General features: G+C 53.0%; 5 protein-coding genes across 5 annotated transcripts; 2 read left to right on the forward strand and 3 right to left on the reverse strand.

Annotated features, from left to right (window-relative positions):
• The first annotated feature begins 113 nt into the window (after positions 1-113).
• On the forward strand, positions 114-1,448 carry BDZ99DRAFT_466941 (SCO1 protein). The gene is made up of 4 exons (XM_033720895.1): positions 114-264; positions 375-574; positions 682-1,000; positions 1,286-1,448. Coding segments are annotated over exons 1-4 (663 nt in total). The 5' UTR covers positions 114-263; the 3' UTR covers positions 1,429-1,448.
• A 1,585-nt stretch (positions 1,449-3,033) lies between these two features.
• Positions 3,034-5,025, reverse strand: BDZ99DRAFT_541100 (uncharacterized protein; the record flags this gene model as incomplete). Its single annotated transcript, XM_033726727.1, has 1 exon — positions 3,034-5,025. One exon carries the CDS (start codon positions 5,023-5,025, stop codon positions 3,343-3,345), a length of 1,683 nt encoding a protein of 560 aa, XP_033572270.1. The 3' UTR covers positions 3,034-3,342.
• Positions 5,026-6,949: 1,924 nt separating this feature from the next.
• Positions 6,950-9,475, forward strand: BDZ99DRAFT_502151 (uncharacterized protein; the record flags this gene model as incomplete). The annotated part of the gene is made up of 2 exons (XM_033723870.1): positions 6,950-7,380; positions 7,529-9,475. The coding sequence occupies 2 exons, from the start codon at positions 6,950-6,952 to the stop codon at positions 9,264-9,266; spliced, it is 2,169 nt and encodes a 722-aa protein (XP_033572271.1). The 3' UTR covers positions 9,267-9,475.
• On the reverse strand, positions 9,427-10,058 carry BDZ99DRAFT_466942 (uncharacterized protein). The gene has a single exon (XM_033720896.1). The coding sequence runs from the start codon at positions 10,049-10,051 to the stop codon at positions 9,635-9,637; it is 417 nt and encodes a 138-aa protein (XP_033572272.1). The 5' UTR covers positions 10,052-10,058; the 3' UTR covers positions 9,427-9,634.
• A 1,836-nt stretch (positions 10,059-11,894) lies between these two features.
• On the reverse strand, positions 11,895-12,774 carry BDZ99DRAFT_396722 (uncharacterized protein; the record flags this gene model as incomplete). The annotated part of the gene is made up of 3 exons (XM_033716008.1): positions 11,895-12,205; positions 12,268-12,331; positions 12,385-12,774. The coding sequence occupies 3 exons, from the start codon at positions 12,772-12,774 to the stop codon at positions 11,895-11,897; spliced, it is 765 nt and encodes a 254-aa protein (XP_033572273.1).
• Between the last annotated feature and the right edge of the window lie 223 nt (positions 12,775-12,997).

The following is a 12,997-nucleotide window of genomic DNA, read 5'->3' on the forward strand; positions in this document are numbered from 1 at the left end:
CCACCCGTCTACTCGCTCAACCCTCGAAACGCGCTCTCACAACGAGATGCCTCAACTACCCCAATGCATCCCAGCGACCGCACCGAAGCTCTCCGTCGAGCACAATTAGAGATGTCTCGACCTTCGCTACACGCAGCACTCCCTCCATAGCCGCCTCATCCCGCACCTTCTCAACCACAACACTCCGCTCCGCTCCAAAAGGTCGCAGGACGATCCAGGAAATCAGGTCCCGATACTTCTCCGGGGTAGGCAGACTCGCGTCAAGCACGTCTCCCAGTATCTCCCATGTGCCCGACTTCCCCCCCATTGTCTTCGTCGCCGCCCGAACTACTACAAGAAACATCAGCTAACGTGAACTTGTTAGCCGTTTTCAGTGACCGCAGGCTTCCTCTTCCTCGCTACCGGCATCGGCCTCACAGTATACTTCCGATATGAGAAGGAGCGACTGGCGCGAAAGCGCATCGCGGAGCACACAAAGGGATATGGCAAGCCGAAGGTTGGCGGGCCGTTTGATCTGGTGGACACGGAGGGGAGGCGCTTCACACACGAGGATTTGATGGGGAAATATGCTTTGGTGCGTATTGTGCATGTCCTGTTCCATCAGTCTCTCTACCGCCGACTCATCGGATACATTTTGGGCTCAACATGATGGTAATGGGAAGCTCATCTGACTGATTCCAGGTCTACTTCGGCTTCACCCACTGCCCAGACATCTGCCCAGAAGAACTTGACAAGATGGCCGTCATGATCGACCTGATCAAGAAGAAGTGCGGCGACGTCATCACACCCGTCTTCATCACCGCGGACCCAGCGCGCGACTCGCCCGCCGTGATCAAAGAGTATCTGGAGGAGTTCCACCCGGACATCATCGGCCTGACGGGCGAGTATGAGAACATCAAGAGCTGCTGCAAGTACTACCGGGTGTACTTCTCGACTCCGCCGAAGCTGCAGCCCGGCCAGGATTATCTGGTGGATCATAGCATCTACTTCTACCTGATGGGTGAGTTGAGTCGGGTTGCTCTCTTTTTCCTTCTATCTACCCTTTTCCCGTTTCGGCTCGTTACATCGCCCCACATTCGCACACGCTCTATCTATCTCATCACATCATATCGCATATTTCCTCCATGACAGCATTCGCATGTCAATCCTTCGTATCGCTCAACTCCCTGGTTTTTCGATCCTCGCCTCCATGTTTCTCGAACCGCCCGTCCCTGCGATCTACTTCTCGGTTAACGCATCACATCTACCTCTTGACGTCACTAACCAACCAACCCCTCCACCGCAGATCCCGAAAACGACTTCGTCGAAGCCCTCGGCCGCAACTTCACCGCCGAAGAAGCCGCAAACGTCGCTATCAAGCACATCCAAGACTGGCGGGGCCCGCTAGTAAACAAGGAGAAGAAGTGGTGGGACACGAGTGCGGCGTAGTCGCGATCACATGCGGTGTATGGCACGAGCTGTATTGTAGAAGTATGTAAATCAGAATTCAAAGCTGGAGCTGTATGATATTGTAAGGCACCATGCCTGGGCAGTGCATTTTGTTCGTCTGCAGCTGCGTCAATTTCGGGTTTTCAAGATGCCTCTAGTTGCTCTAACAAATACACCGTCTGTCATCTGTAACCTCGGTGTTCACCTAGCCGTGTGTGGAGTTGTTTACCTATCTACCTGGGGGACATTGGACTTGTCGTGGTCTTCCTACTCTCTCAAAAGCAGATTGAGAAGTGCAAAGAAACTAGATATGGTTATTGTTGTGGTTGCTACTGCAGAAAAATGAGCGCTTCTCGCACAAGAAAATAGAGAACGCCCATACGTAACTATGACCTTCTAACTTTCGGCCATAACCCTCCACCATGAAACCCCAACCGAAGATGATTTGATCAACTATTGCTTCCGCTCCAATCAAACCGAATCGTCCTCCATGAAATGGAAGGTGGGAAGTCGGTGATCAGAATATCAGATGATGCCGTAGTCAAGTATAGCTTTGGGGCTACCAAAGAAGAAGCAGAGAGTCAGCAACGGGTGTAACCTCTCCCCCTGTGTGTCGGGCACCCCTGCGTGCCGGGCCAAATCCGAGGGACTTTAAGTTTTGAGCGATCCAGAATCTGCACACACGTTGATATTTTCATAGTTCTATATAAAATGTGCTCTTTTGCCACTACTCAACATTTAAGACCCCTCCTACGTCAAAATTACATTAGCATAGCCGTCTTGTCGCCTGATTTCCGCAGAGTGCACCTTCATGGTGCGACAGAATTCCTTCACCATAGCACCACCATCAATCCTCTTCTTTGCTTAGCCGGTGGCTGCCAGACATGTGGCTGCCCTGCCTGCGGCTGCCCCAGTCCAACTTCTCCTGGGCGGCGCAGAATTCCCTGCGTGCAGAACCGAAACTGGGCTGACCCCACATCCGCCCGAGTGAGACCGCTGGACCGGCCTCAAAATTGAATAACATAGTCAACAAGCTAGTGGCCATTACAAGCAAGTGGCCACCCCCAATTATTGGTGCAATTTGCATGCTTTAGCACGCTAGCAATCCCAACAACCACGAGATACAAAGTATAGTTTTGAGGTTGGATACACTATCTAGCTCTCTCTAATAGCTAAGAAAGAAGTTTGGAGCAGTATGGAGGCATAATTCTATTGTATAATAGGTATTTATTAATTTGGGGGGCCAAAACTGGCTAAAACTTTACTACGGCTAAACAGGGCTATCGAAAGATTTGAATAATTAATAGATGATATTAAAATAACTACGCATATTATTATTCTAAGTTACAGCCTAGAATATTTTGTGGTTGTGGAGATTGCTGGGGTGCTAAAACAGCAAATTGCAACCAACAATTGGGGTGGCCACTTGCTTGTAATGGCCACTCGCTTGTTGACTACGTTATCAGCCACTTTTAGAGCTCCCCCGGCTGGCCTACTGACTACTTCAAGACGGCGACCTTCAGATTTCTGAAAGCCTGTGTGCACAACTCAGGTAGTGGCAAGTAGTCATAATTATTCTTTGGTCAAGACGTGAAAGGATTTTGAGTTTCAAGATTGCATTCAATTCGCAAGCCTAGGGCAAGCAGGCTACAGATTGGCCTTGGAAGATAATATATATACATGCATCGCAGAGAGAGAGAGAAAAGATCAACTCGAGGTTGCTCGAGTATACCAATGCAGGATCAATATGCAGAATCAATGTGCTGATTCCAACCGCCCAGATCCAACCAGCCAACCAGAGAATATCAAGGAAAGAAAGACAAGGAAAAAGAGCAAAGAGACAAAAAGGAAAGAGTCCGTAACATATCCGTAGCTTCATCACAACCTATCCACTAACTCAAATTCAAATCCTCCCTACTCGGTCTTCTGCCTCTTCGCCTTCTGCGCCTCCTGACCCAGCTTGATCTGCTCCTTGCGGTCGCTGTTAGATCGCTTGTTGCTCGCCTTGACCTCCTCAAAGTCCTGCGGACTGAGCACAAACTTCTGCAATACCCAACCGCCCTCCATGACATTGACACAGGCGCACTTCCACTTCGACAGCGTCTTGCAGATCAAGGAGAGACGCTGCAAGCAGGTTGCAGGCTGAGTGTGCTTAGAGCTGATACGGTTGTAGCGACGGGGAAGGTTCAGGCCGGTTTCGTAGAGGGCGCAGACCGTCTCGAAGAGCTCCCAGCACTGCGCTTCGAGGTCATCATCGTCGTAGGGCGCGTTGGCTCTGCCAGCGGGGTTCCTGACGAAGCGGCGGTAGCCTTGCGAGTTGGGGCCGTCTTCGATGTTGACGGTGTTAAGCATGGCTACGTGGAGTTGCCGCACCCAGAATTGTGCATTGGCCTTGACCCCAGGGAACTTGGTGTCGGGTTGATAAGGTCCGACTCGAGACATGGCGCGGTAAGCTGCGGCTGCAGCGCCGTTGGCGAATCGTCCAGAGAAGGGAGCGAAGTTCGGGTTCTGGACTGGAAACACGGTTGGAAGGGGGGCAGGGTTGACAGGACCCGGGGTGGCTTGGACGGAGGGAGTCGCAGTCTGAGTAGTAGTGATGTAGGGACCTGGGGAGGCCTCGGTGGTCGGACTCGCATTTGAAGAAGCAGTCTGGGAAGTCTGAACTGATAGCCCTGGAGTTGAGGTACGAGCGGCTGGCCCAAAGGAGGTACTCAGTTCGACTTCAGTAGACTGAGAAATGTTGTGGCCGTAAAAAGGATTCCAGCTGTAGTCGCCCTGAGAAGGAGTCGTAGAGAGGAATTCTTGAGTTGCGAGTTGACCGGTTTGCGTAGGGGAGATATTGAACACGCCTTGAGGGTACAGGACAGGATCCAAGGCAAGGAACTCATCAATCTCGGCGCATTGGGCAGCGATGTCCGGATCTAGATCCGGATAGTGGACATCTTGGCCCCATATTTCAGCGCCCGCTAAAGAGAAAGAGTGGTTCAAGAGGTCGAGCCCGGTAGTGCGGTCTGCAGTCGAAGGAAGCACCTCTGGGGTTGAGGCTTGGACGGCCAGCTCAGGGGATGTAGTCGGAGCGCCTTCAGTGGGCGGATTGGTTGCGGAGAGAAGCTGGGTCATGAAGTCGAGTTCTGTGGCGTGGTATAGAGTCGGAGGAACTACTTCTGAGGCTTCGGTGGCCAGCTTAGGACCTGTAGTCGGCGCGACTTCAGTGGGCTGGGCAGCTGGGGGCAAGACATCCTTGATCCAGTCGACTTTGGTGACGCGCTTGGGAGTTGGAGAAAGCAATTGAGGATTGCGCATCTGCTCAGCAGCTGTAACCGGGACGTCCAAGGGGTTAGCGAAACGGTCGTCGTGGAGAGAATTATTGACGTCGGAAGGAGAGTTGGAATCGATAGCACTCTTGAGAGTCGGAGAAAGCACTCGAGGATTGCGCGTCTGGTCAACAGCCGGAACTGGATCGTCCAAGGTGTCATCCTCGAATATGTAGTCGAACTGAGAATCATTGACGTCGGAAGGAGAGTTGGAATCTGCTGCATATGAGCCGTAGTCGAAGAAACTGTCGAGGTCCGGCTCGGAGTCTGAATGGAAAGACATGACAGGCCAGCTGATATGTCGAGATTGGAACGACGAAGCTGATAATGAGTGAAGGGCACCAGGCCTTGGAAAAGAAGTGAAGCAATGAGATGCGTGACGGTCGTAAGAAGGGTTGTGAAGTTGAAGGAAAAGAGAAGAAAGTTCAAGGGAAGGTGGACATGAAGATTATTTAAACGCAGGGCAGGACAGGAACAATAGGACTGACAACACAATAGCGCACAATAGCATGAATAGGCCAGTCCTATTGACGGGCATGAACAATACGAAAGTGAGAAGCTGCTGGTGAACGCACGTGCCGCAAGTTGGTTCGCGGTCATCGCCGGGCCACTTTTCCGTTTGCCAGCGCGCAGCCAGGCCTCACTGCTCTGGCCGAGAGAAGGGCATCGATGCTGATAGTCCAATTGCGCGTACTGGCGGACAGCCATCAATGGCATGCGCTGATATGGAAATGCGATGTTGTTGCGCAAGAGCCATTGATAGATCTGTTGGCGTGGCCGCCGCACTGCCAGGTCCAGAGACGACACATGATGTGCGTAGGTCACGAAGGCTTGCCGTGTGCCCAGGATGCCAGCATTGCGAGATCGGGCCGCCGACTTGCTCCAAGAGATGCGCGGGCCGCAGTGGCCCGCCGTCGACACGTAGGATTCGGGACCCGAGAGTCGAATTCTTCGGAGGTTGCACAGAAAACTTATTGATTTCCGATAGATCTGTCTAATAACAGTCGCGTGTTTGATTTTGGCCACCGTCCTCGACAGTACAAATCGAGGTGCGGATGCTGAGCGAGTTGCTACGCAAGAAAAACATAAAAGCACCCTTGACAGCGTTATTAGTGGCAAAGAAGGTTTGGCCTGCGAGGAAGCGACTTTATGCTTTTCACCATTTTAATTCACTGGCCAGCGCGTGATGCGGCAGAGCCGCGGGCGTAGGTGTTCCAAAAGATGGGACGAAAGGACGAGGTCGAAAGTTACCCTTTTGAGACTAGCTTGATAATTAGCGTGAACTTCCGCAAAAACGTATATGGTAGTCTGAAGCACATACAGCTCTCCTACCATTCCATCCGAAAGCAGAGCGTAGACACGAAGGAGGCGATGAGTATTGAAGCCCGGAGAAGCACTACTTTGGCGTGCTAGCAAACGTAGCAGGTAGTAATGATGGAGTAGGTGGAGCTTCGAGCCTTCACTTGCCAGACGGAGACAGTAGACTGAATAGTGAAAGGGAAGACCAATCTCCGAACTCTGGCATATATGGGCTTTCGTGAGGGCGAAAGTGGAGGATGACCATACTGAAGGAGATGAAGTCTGAAGCTTGAAATTGTATTGATTTTGGATACTTAGAAAGGAGAGAGTAAAGTTGGTAAAGAAGAAACACCTGGAAGCCTCGGTCTATACCAGAGCAGCTTCACTTTAACCTAGACTACTCCCCAGCAATGCGAGCTTCGAGATTCACTAGGGTGTGTGGCGGTTAGCTAGCAGAGGAAGTCACCAGCATTTATACTGCAAATTAGATGTGCCATCCATTTTAAAGGCACAGATAACGGGACTTCACGGCCAGAACTCATTTCGTTGCTAGCTATTCAGGTAGAAAGTGCAAGACACTCGTTGAGGTCCTGATGATGAATCTTGTACACGAGGAGCTGGCCATTTCTCTACTAGGGCAACGGCGGACACAAAGCGAGCAGGCATGCATGAATTCCAGGTCTATACAGCCACACGCTTCAAGAGGGATGGACTTGTAAAGACTAGTGGAGTATGACAGGCGTTTAGATGGCATCGAGAGTGGTAGCGTGTTGATACGTGGAGTTGCTGAAGCTTTGCAGTGCTCGAAGACCCCTGACCAATTTTCACCACGCCAAGCTCGCTATCCACATCAGCCAGGCTTCTGCAGCTCAACTTTCTCCACCGACCTCACCTTCGAACACCACACCATGGAGGCATCCTCCAAGGGCCGGAATCTGGCCGTCACCAAGGATGGCGCGAAATACAACAAGCTTACGCGCCCCGACGACCTATCCGACCTGATCCCCAAAGCCACCTCCGCAGCACCCCCGATGGACTCCGCAAAACGCAAGCTCGACGAGCTCAACCCCGCGAACGCAGACACCGATGAGGAGCCTCACAGCAAACGTGCGCGCCCCTCTGAGCTGCCGCCACAGGAAGAATACCATCTGGCAGTAGCATCCACCCAACAGCGTGAAGCCATCATCAACACGCGCAAGAGCATCAAGCCCAAGCTAGGCGCCAGGAACGAGAAGTACGGCCAGGCTCAGGGCATCGGCCCAGGACTCGATGAATGGGACGATGGAGACGCCACCGATAGCTCGACGAACGAGGCCATGCAATATCTCCGCAGCGTAAGGTGAGCAAGCTCCCCGATTGCATGCTATTCCCAAACCTACATGCTCAACATCGATATATATAGCCAATCCCCCCAATAAGACTTCTCCGTTCCGAATGCTGTAAAGTATAACTCTGTGGAAGACTTGCTAACATTCGGGTTTGCTCAGGCAAGAGGCAGACGCCATTCCCGTCCTCGTCACCGCCCCGGCGCCTGAGATCCTTGAAGGCGAATCAGATGAAGCGATATACAACGACGGCGTCGGAGATATGCGAGCAATCTTTAGGGATGGCGTATGCATGGCTGCACGAAGCGACAGCTCTTTAACACCCACCGAAACCTCCGATGAATGCCGCGGTCTAGCAGTTCCTGATATCAGTCCTCAAGAAGCATACCGTGCTATGCTACTTAAAGAGCTAGGAGGCTTGCGGGACTCATTCAGCGGGACACCTCCACTCGAGGCACTGGACCGGTTGAGGGCGGCCAGCAAGACTCTGACTACATTCAATAGACTGAATCACGCTTCCATGACTCGGTGGAATCCAATCCTGAGGCATACTTACCCTACACCTACGCAAATCTCTCAGATGAGCCATCGGACAACTATGCATCTTATTGCGGCGTTGGCCGAGTGCTTGAAGCCAAATCGCAACATCACACCTCAGCTGAGCTGCTGGATCTGGGGTTTATTTGGACGCATTGGTGAAAGGGGAACATTACAGGCTGATGACGACTATACTGTGCGAGAGCTCGGTAAGGCAGCTGTAGCAATACGGTTATCCCATCTTGGTTATGACGTCCATCGGCCGTCTTTGGACTTGGATGAAAGCGATGAGCTAGGTGAAGACGGATATGAGCCTGCTGAAGGCCAGGACTCTGAGCACGACGAGCACAACAGCGAGCCTGATGAAGAGAGCAGCACATCACTGAAAGCTGAAGACCAAGACGCAAGTGCTGGAACGGAAACCAAGGGCCAGAGTACTATTTCTGTCAAACCTCTAGACCATCACCCTCAGGCCAACCCATCCCTACTCAAATGTGAAAGCGGATCTGAAGATGGCGAAATAGCTGACGATGACCCCTCCACGGTTGTCAGTTCTATCGAAACAGCCAAAGGCAATATTCCATCCACTCTCACAGTTGAATCGCCAAATCCAGAAACATCTCCACAAGTAGACGCCGCTCCGAAGCGCGAGAGAGGCCCGAACATCACACCGAGGCTTCCCAGAAACACTCGCAAGGCTATAGTGAAAAAGAACAATAGAGCTAGACGGGAAAGGAAAAAGGCTGAAAGGGCTGAACAAGCTTCTATTGGCACCAAGCACCCTTCGACGGGCCCACACGGCTCCAATCGCTCCTCATACGACCCCGACCGCTTCGTGTCATCAAACCCGCAGTTGGGGACCCGACGCTCGGTTTCTAATACTCACATGAATAGCAACGACGCAACCCGAGGCAGACAGCAAACGCGCAACACGTCTTCGCCAGAGCCGTCGCCTGATCCCTCACGCACGAGGAGGAACACGTCATCCCCCGAGTTGTCACCGGGCCCGTATCGCCGTCTTCGTCGCACTAGCACACCGGACAAGCAAACTTTTCCTTCCCGTGCGGAAGCCGAACGCAGCCGCCTCATTCAAAACAATGGTGCGATTCCGCAGGTTGATGGAGCTAAGGAGCATGACGTACATGTCGTAAAAGGTGGAGATGATGCAATGGATGTGGTAATGGAACCTGAGGTCGACGACGGAGAAGTGGAGAAGGAACAGTGTAAAGAGGTAGAGGAGGAGGTGCCAAACATGAACACGCTTGCGACCCTCGACATGATCATCACGATTGTAGGGGAGCGGTACGGGCAGCGGGATCTCTTGGACGCTCGGGAAGTATGGCAGCATGCAGTTGAGGTCTAGGCGAGATTGCGGAAGCTTTCTATGTGCGAATGCCCAAATTCTAGTACCTAGGTACGATCAGCCCTAGGTAAGGCTGAGCGCCTGAAAATGCAAACTCGAGGGATTTCGTGGATTTACCCCAGCGACACATTAACAAGCACAGGAGCATGGCTAGAAAAACACAGCGTAAATAAATTTTCTCAAATCTCTATCTATTCCAAAAAGAGTTGATATTTGAAAGGTGATACGGATGCTTCTTAGACTATTCAGTGTTACTGATTCTCAACGAAACAAGGAGAACCGATTAGGATCGCTAGAACACCAATGGCCAAGAAGTCGCCTTGCGCGGCAAGAGTGCGTTGGTCTACCTACCGCCCGACAATCGCGACTCAGCCAGTTTTCTGTCTCTTGATAGAATGGGCAGAGCTCCCTTCTGGCTTAGTTTCCCACAACGAGGAAGCTTGACGATGCTTTTTGCTATTGTCCTTGGGTCCCCCCTTTTTGGAAGCTTTGCCGACTTCGTTCTCGTGCCTAGGCGCCGGAATGACCGACCTTCTCAGCTTTACTATGAGAGTCGGTCGAGTAGAGGGCGTCGAAGCATTATTCGTATGCCCTATTCCATCCGCAGCCCTCACAACGCCATCAGTTTCCTCGAATGCCAGAACCGGCTTACCGAGTTCGTTAATCTCAGATTCCATCGCCTCATCCTCTTCCCCCTCCTCTCCACCTTCCTCATGCTCTTCTCCCCCCTCACTACGGTCCTCCTCCTCCTCTCCAGCCGCACAAACCTCACAAGCACACACCATCCCAAACCGCTCCCCATACCCCACCGTCACCTGCTCGCCCCTCGCAATCCCCCTTCGCGTCACCACCACACAAACCCTGCCCCTGCCCACCCTCGCCGCCGCAAACTCCGCATTCGGCGCACACGAATGGTTGATAAACCGCGTGAACCCGCCCCGCGCCCACGCGTCAATCACCACCCTCCCGCCGCCCTGGCCCCCCACCGGCCCCACGGGGAAATCGATGCTGTAGTGGTCCCGGTACGCCGGCGCGACGCTGTCGAAGGGCCGCAGCTCGCCCGTGTACTCGCCGATGAGCGTGTTGGCGGCCAGGGCGGCTTTGGCGAAGAGGCCGATGGCCGGGTTGGTGGGGCGGAGGGAGAAGCGCGACCGCCAGTAGGCTTCGTCGGCGCGGAAGGCGGGGAGGCTGCAGCGGCAGAGGGGGGGAGTGGGCGCGGGGTGGGTGCAGTGCTTGCCGACGCAGAATTCGTCGCCGCGGGCGGAGAGGTTCGGGGGTTGGGTGGTGGTGGTGGTGGAGGTGGAGGCCCAGAAGGGGCTAGTGGGGGAGTAGGAGGTGTGGAGTTGTTGGATGGGGTGGATGAGGGGGGTGGTGGCTGTTTCTAGGGGGTTTGAGATGGGGATGAGGGTGCTGCCGCCTGAGGGGGTTCGGGAGCGGTAGTGGTAGTGGGGTTCTTTCCGGGATGGGGGGTCCGGTTGCGTCTTTTCCTTTTGCTGGGAGACGGGCTTTTGGGGGGGTGGGCTGAGTTTCTTGCGGGGGCTCATTGTGGGTGGGGAAGGCCCCTCGGGATGCTCTGAGGAAGGAGAAGAAAATAGTTTGTTGCTGTGTGTGTATGCAGCACAAGGGGTGGTGTGAGCGGAGTAACGAAGGATTGATAGAGCATTTGAGAGTTCTGGTACTTACGCTTTTATAAACGGAATACTTAGTGAATTGCATTTTCAGTGCGAGATCAGGCAGTGAATGAGCTACCAAACTAGGGTGCTCATTGACCTCCGTGGCTTCTCTGTCGAATATACTTCGTCATTGAAACTGTATCGGGCGGAATAAATATCATACTGTAGCGTCTACAGTGCAAGGATTAAGATTCGAAGTACTATAAGCGATAACAAGGCAACTAACGCCAGGTCAAAGAGACTTAAGAAGCGGTCGCTGGTTGGAGTGATGAATAGATGCTGAGGTTGGCGTCGATGGCGTAGAGGGAGCTTAGTGAGAAATCGTGTGAGTGTATAAACGGAGTGGATACAGAATACCCACGATATTCCTTTGAATTTCAAGAAGGTTGATATGAGAAGGGACGTAGGCCCACGGGTTTTCCTTAGGCTTGAACATATTGAAGATATAACACGAGATCAAGGACTTAAATTCCACTTACCTGGCACCTAATATAGGTCCCCTCTCACTCCTCAAACAACCATCCTTTTCTCCGTTTGCTTTGCCATGCGGCTTAAATGCAACACGTGCCGTCCTATACCTTCAGTCAAACATCCTCATCCTCCTCATACTCTGACGCTATCAACGCAGATACAGGGCTGAAGCAAGCACTTTGGTAGTGTCGCAAGCAACTGCAACTCAAAGAGGAATCGGATGTCGAAGATCTGAGGTGACTTCAACGTCGATCCAAACATGCAGACAAGCCAGCAGAGCTTTTTTGACGAAGACTACATTCGGAAATTGTACAAAGGCGCTGTTTGCCGAGAGAAAGTACATTACGCTTGAATATATAACTCAGATGACTTAAAATTGGAGACAGCCTGAGGGAGAAAATCGCGTGAGGACGACAGCGAGCTGAAAAAGGCAGTGGCATACAAGAAGATACGTAAAGTTGGTAGATTCCTAATGCAGAAAGCTTCATTTCCGTACACACAAGTCGCTCCGGATGACCCATTTTTCTCCTCCCAGAACTTCACGGCCCTCATGGAGCATGCAGTCCGCGCCGTGTCGATGGAGAAGTGCCATGCCGACTTCGAGATCGACCACAATTGGCGGGGGAGCTTCTTTCTTGGCTTTGCCCCTTTTCGGCAGTTCAGGCTCGGGGTAGAATACCGTCTCGCCTCCCTCGCATCCCGTTGCCGATGAGGTGAGGTACAGAAGGAGAGTCCAGGTGGTTTTGGCAGGAACTGGTGGCGGGCCAGGGATGGTGACATTGTTGAAGTCATCGTCTGAAATGATCAAATCGCCGCTCGGATGGTCCATAGAAAACGGTTCTAAGTGTATAACTTACAATGCTGATCGAAAAACTGTCCTTTCGTGTAGCGGTAGATTCTGATATTGGGATTCAGGCCCACCTTTACCCACTGGTGAGCACGTCTAGCCACGCCTGGAGGGTTTGGGGCATTACCACTTCGCCGCCCCATAACTTATTCTGGGCATCGGGAGTCAACCCAAGACGGCCCTCTTCATTGATGCCAAGCACGAGGTTCTTCAGGGCGGTTCCGCTCCAGAGATGCTCGGCGAATGCCGGGTCGTCGATCTGGAAGCGGTCATTCACGCGGACAGCGTCGCCTTTCCTTGGTTTCCCGGGCGTGGTCGTCAATGGTAGAGACTTGAGAAAAGCGACGTATGTCTTGCACAGCGCCGACGTCCAAAGGCTCGGCACGGTGATAATCTGGTCCGGCCACACTTGGTGCAGGGCCAGGTCGGACTCGAGCCGCAGGGGAGTGAGGGGTGGCCAATTGGGCGGAGGCACGGCCACAGGTGCCACAGGGACTCGCTTGTGCTTGGGCGGCATTGCGTCGATGCAACCCGCTGGCCGTGAAGACCTGGACGCTGGCGTGCTGTCACTGTGGAGCAGCTGGCACTGGGAGCAGCTGGAGTCCCTCGACGCGAGATGCTGGACGGACCGGCGTTGGAGGCGAGGCTACCAACGCAGCACCGGACCAGACTGCACGGATTCGCGGCAGACTGTGGCTGGGAGTGTCTGTCTCCACTCGCCCGTGGTTGAGTGCAGCGAT

This window comes from Mytilinidion resinicola (assembly GCF_010093595.1).
Source record: "Mytilinidion resinicola strain CBS 304.34 unplaced genomic scaffold BDZ99scaffold_19, whole genome shotgun sequence".
NCBI lineage: Eukaryota > Fungi > Ascomycota > Dothideomycetes > Mytilinidiales > Mytilinidiaceae > Mytilinidion > Mytilinidion resinicola.

Coding starts and splice junctions, on each gene's coding strand:
- BDZ99DRAFT_466941 (XM_033720895.1), top strand. Junction 575..681: donor TGATGGGGAAATATGCTTTG/GTGCGTATTGTG, acceptor GACTGATTCCAG/GTCTACTTCGGCTTCACCCA. Junction 1,001..1,285: donor CATCTACTTCTACCTGATGG/GTGAGTTGAGTC, acceptor CCTCCACCGCAG/ATCCCGAAAACGACTTCGTC.
- BDZ99DRAFT_466942 (XM_033720896.1), bottom strand. CDS start 10,051: ATGGTGTGTGCTTGTGAGGTTTGTGCGGCTGGAGAGGAGGAGGAGGAC.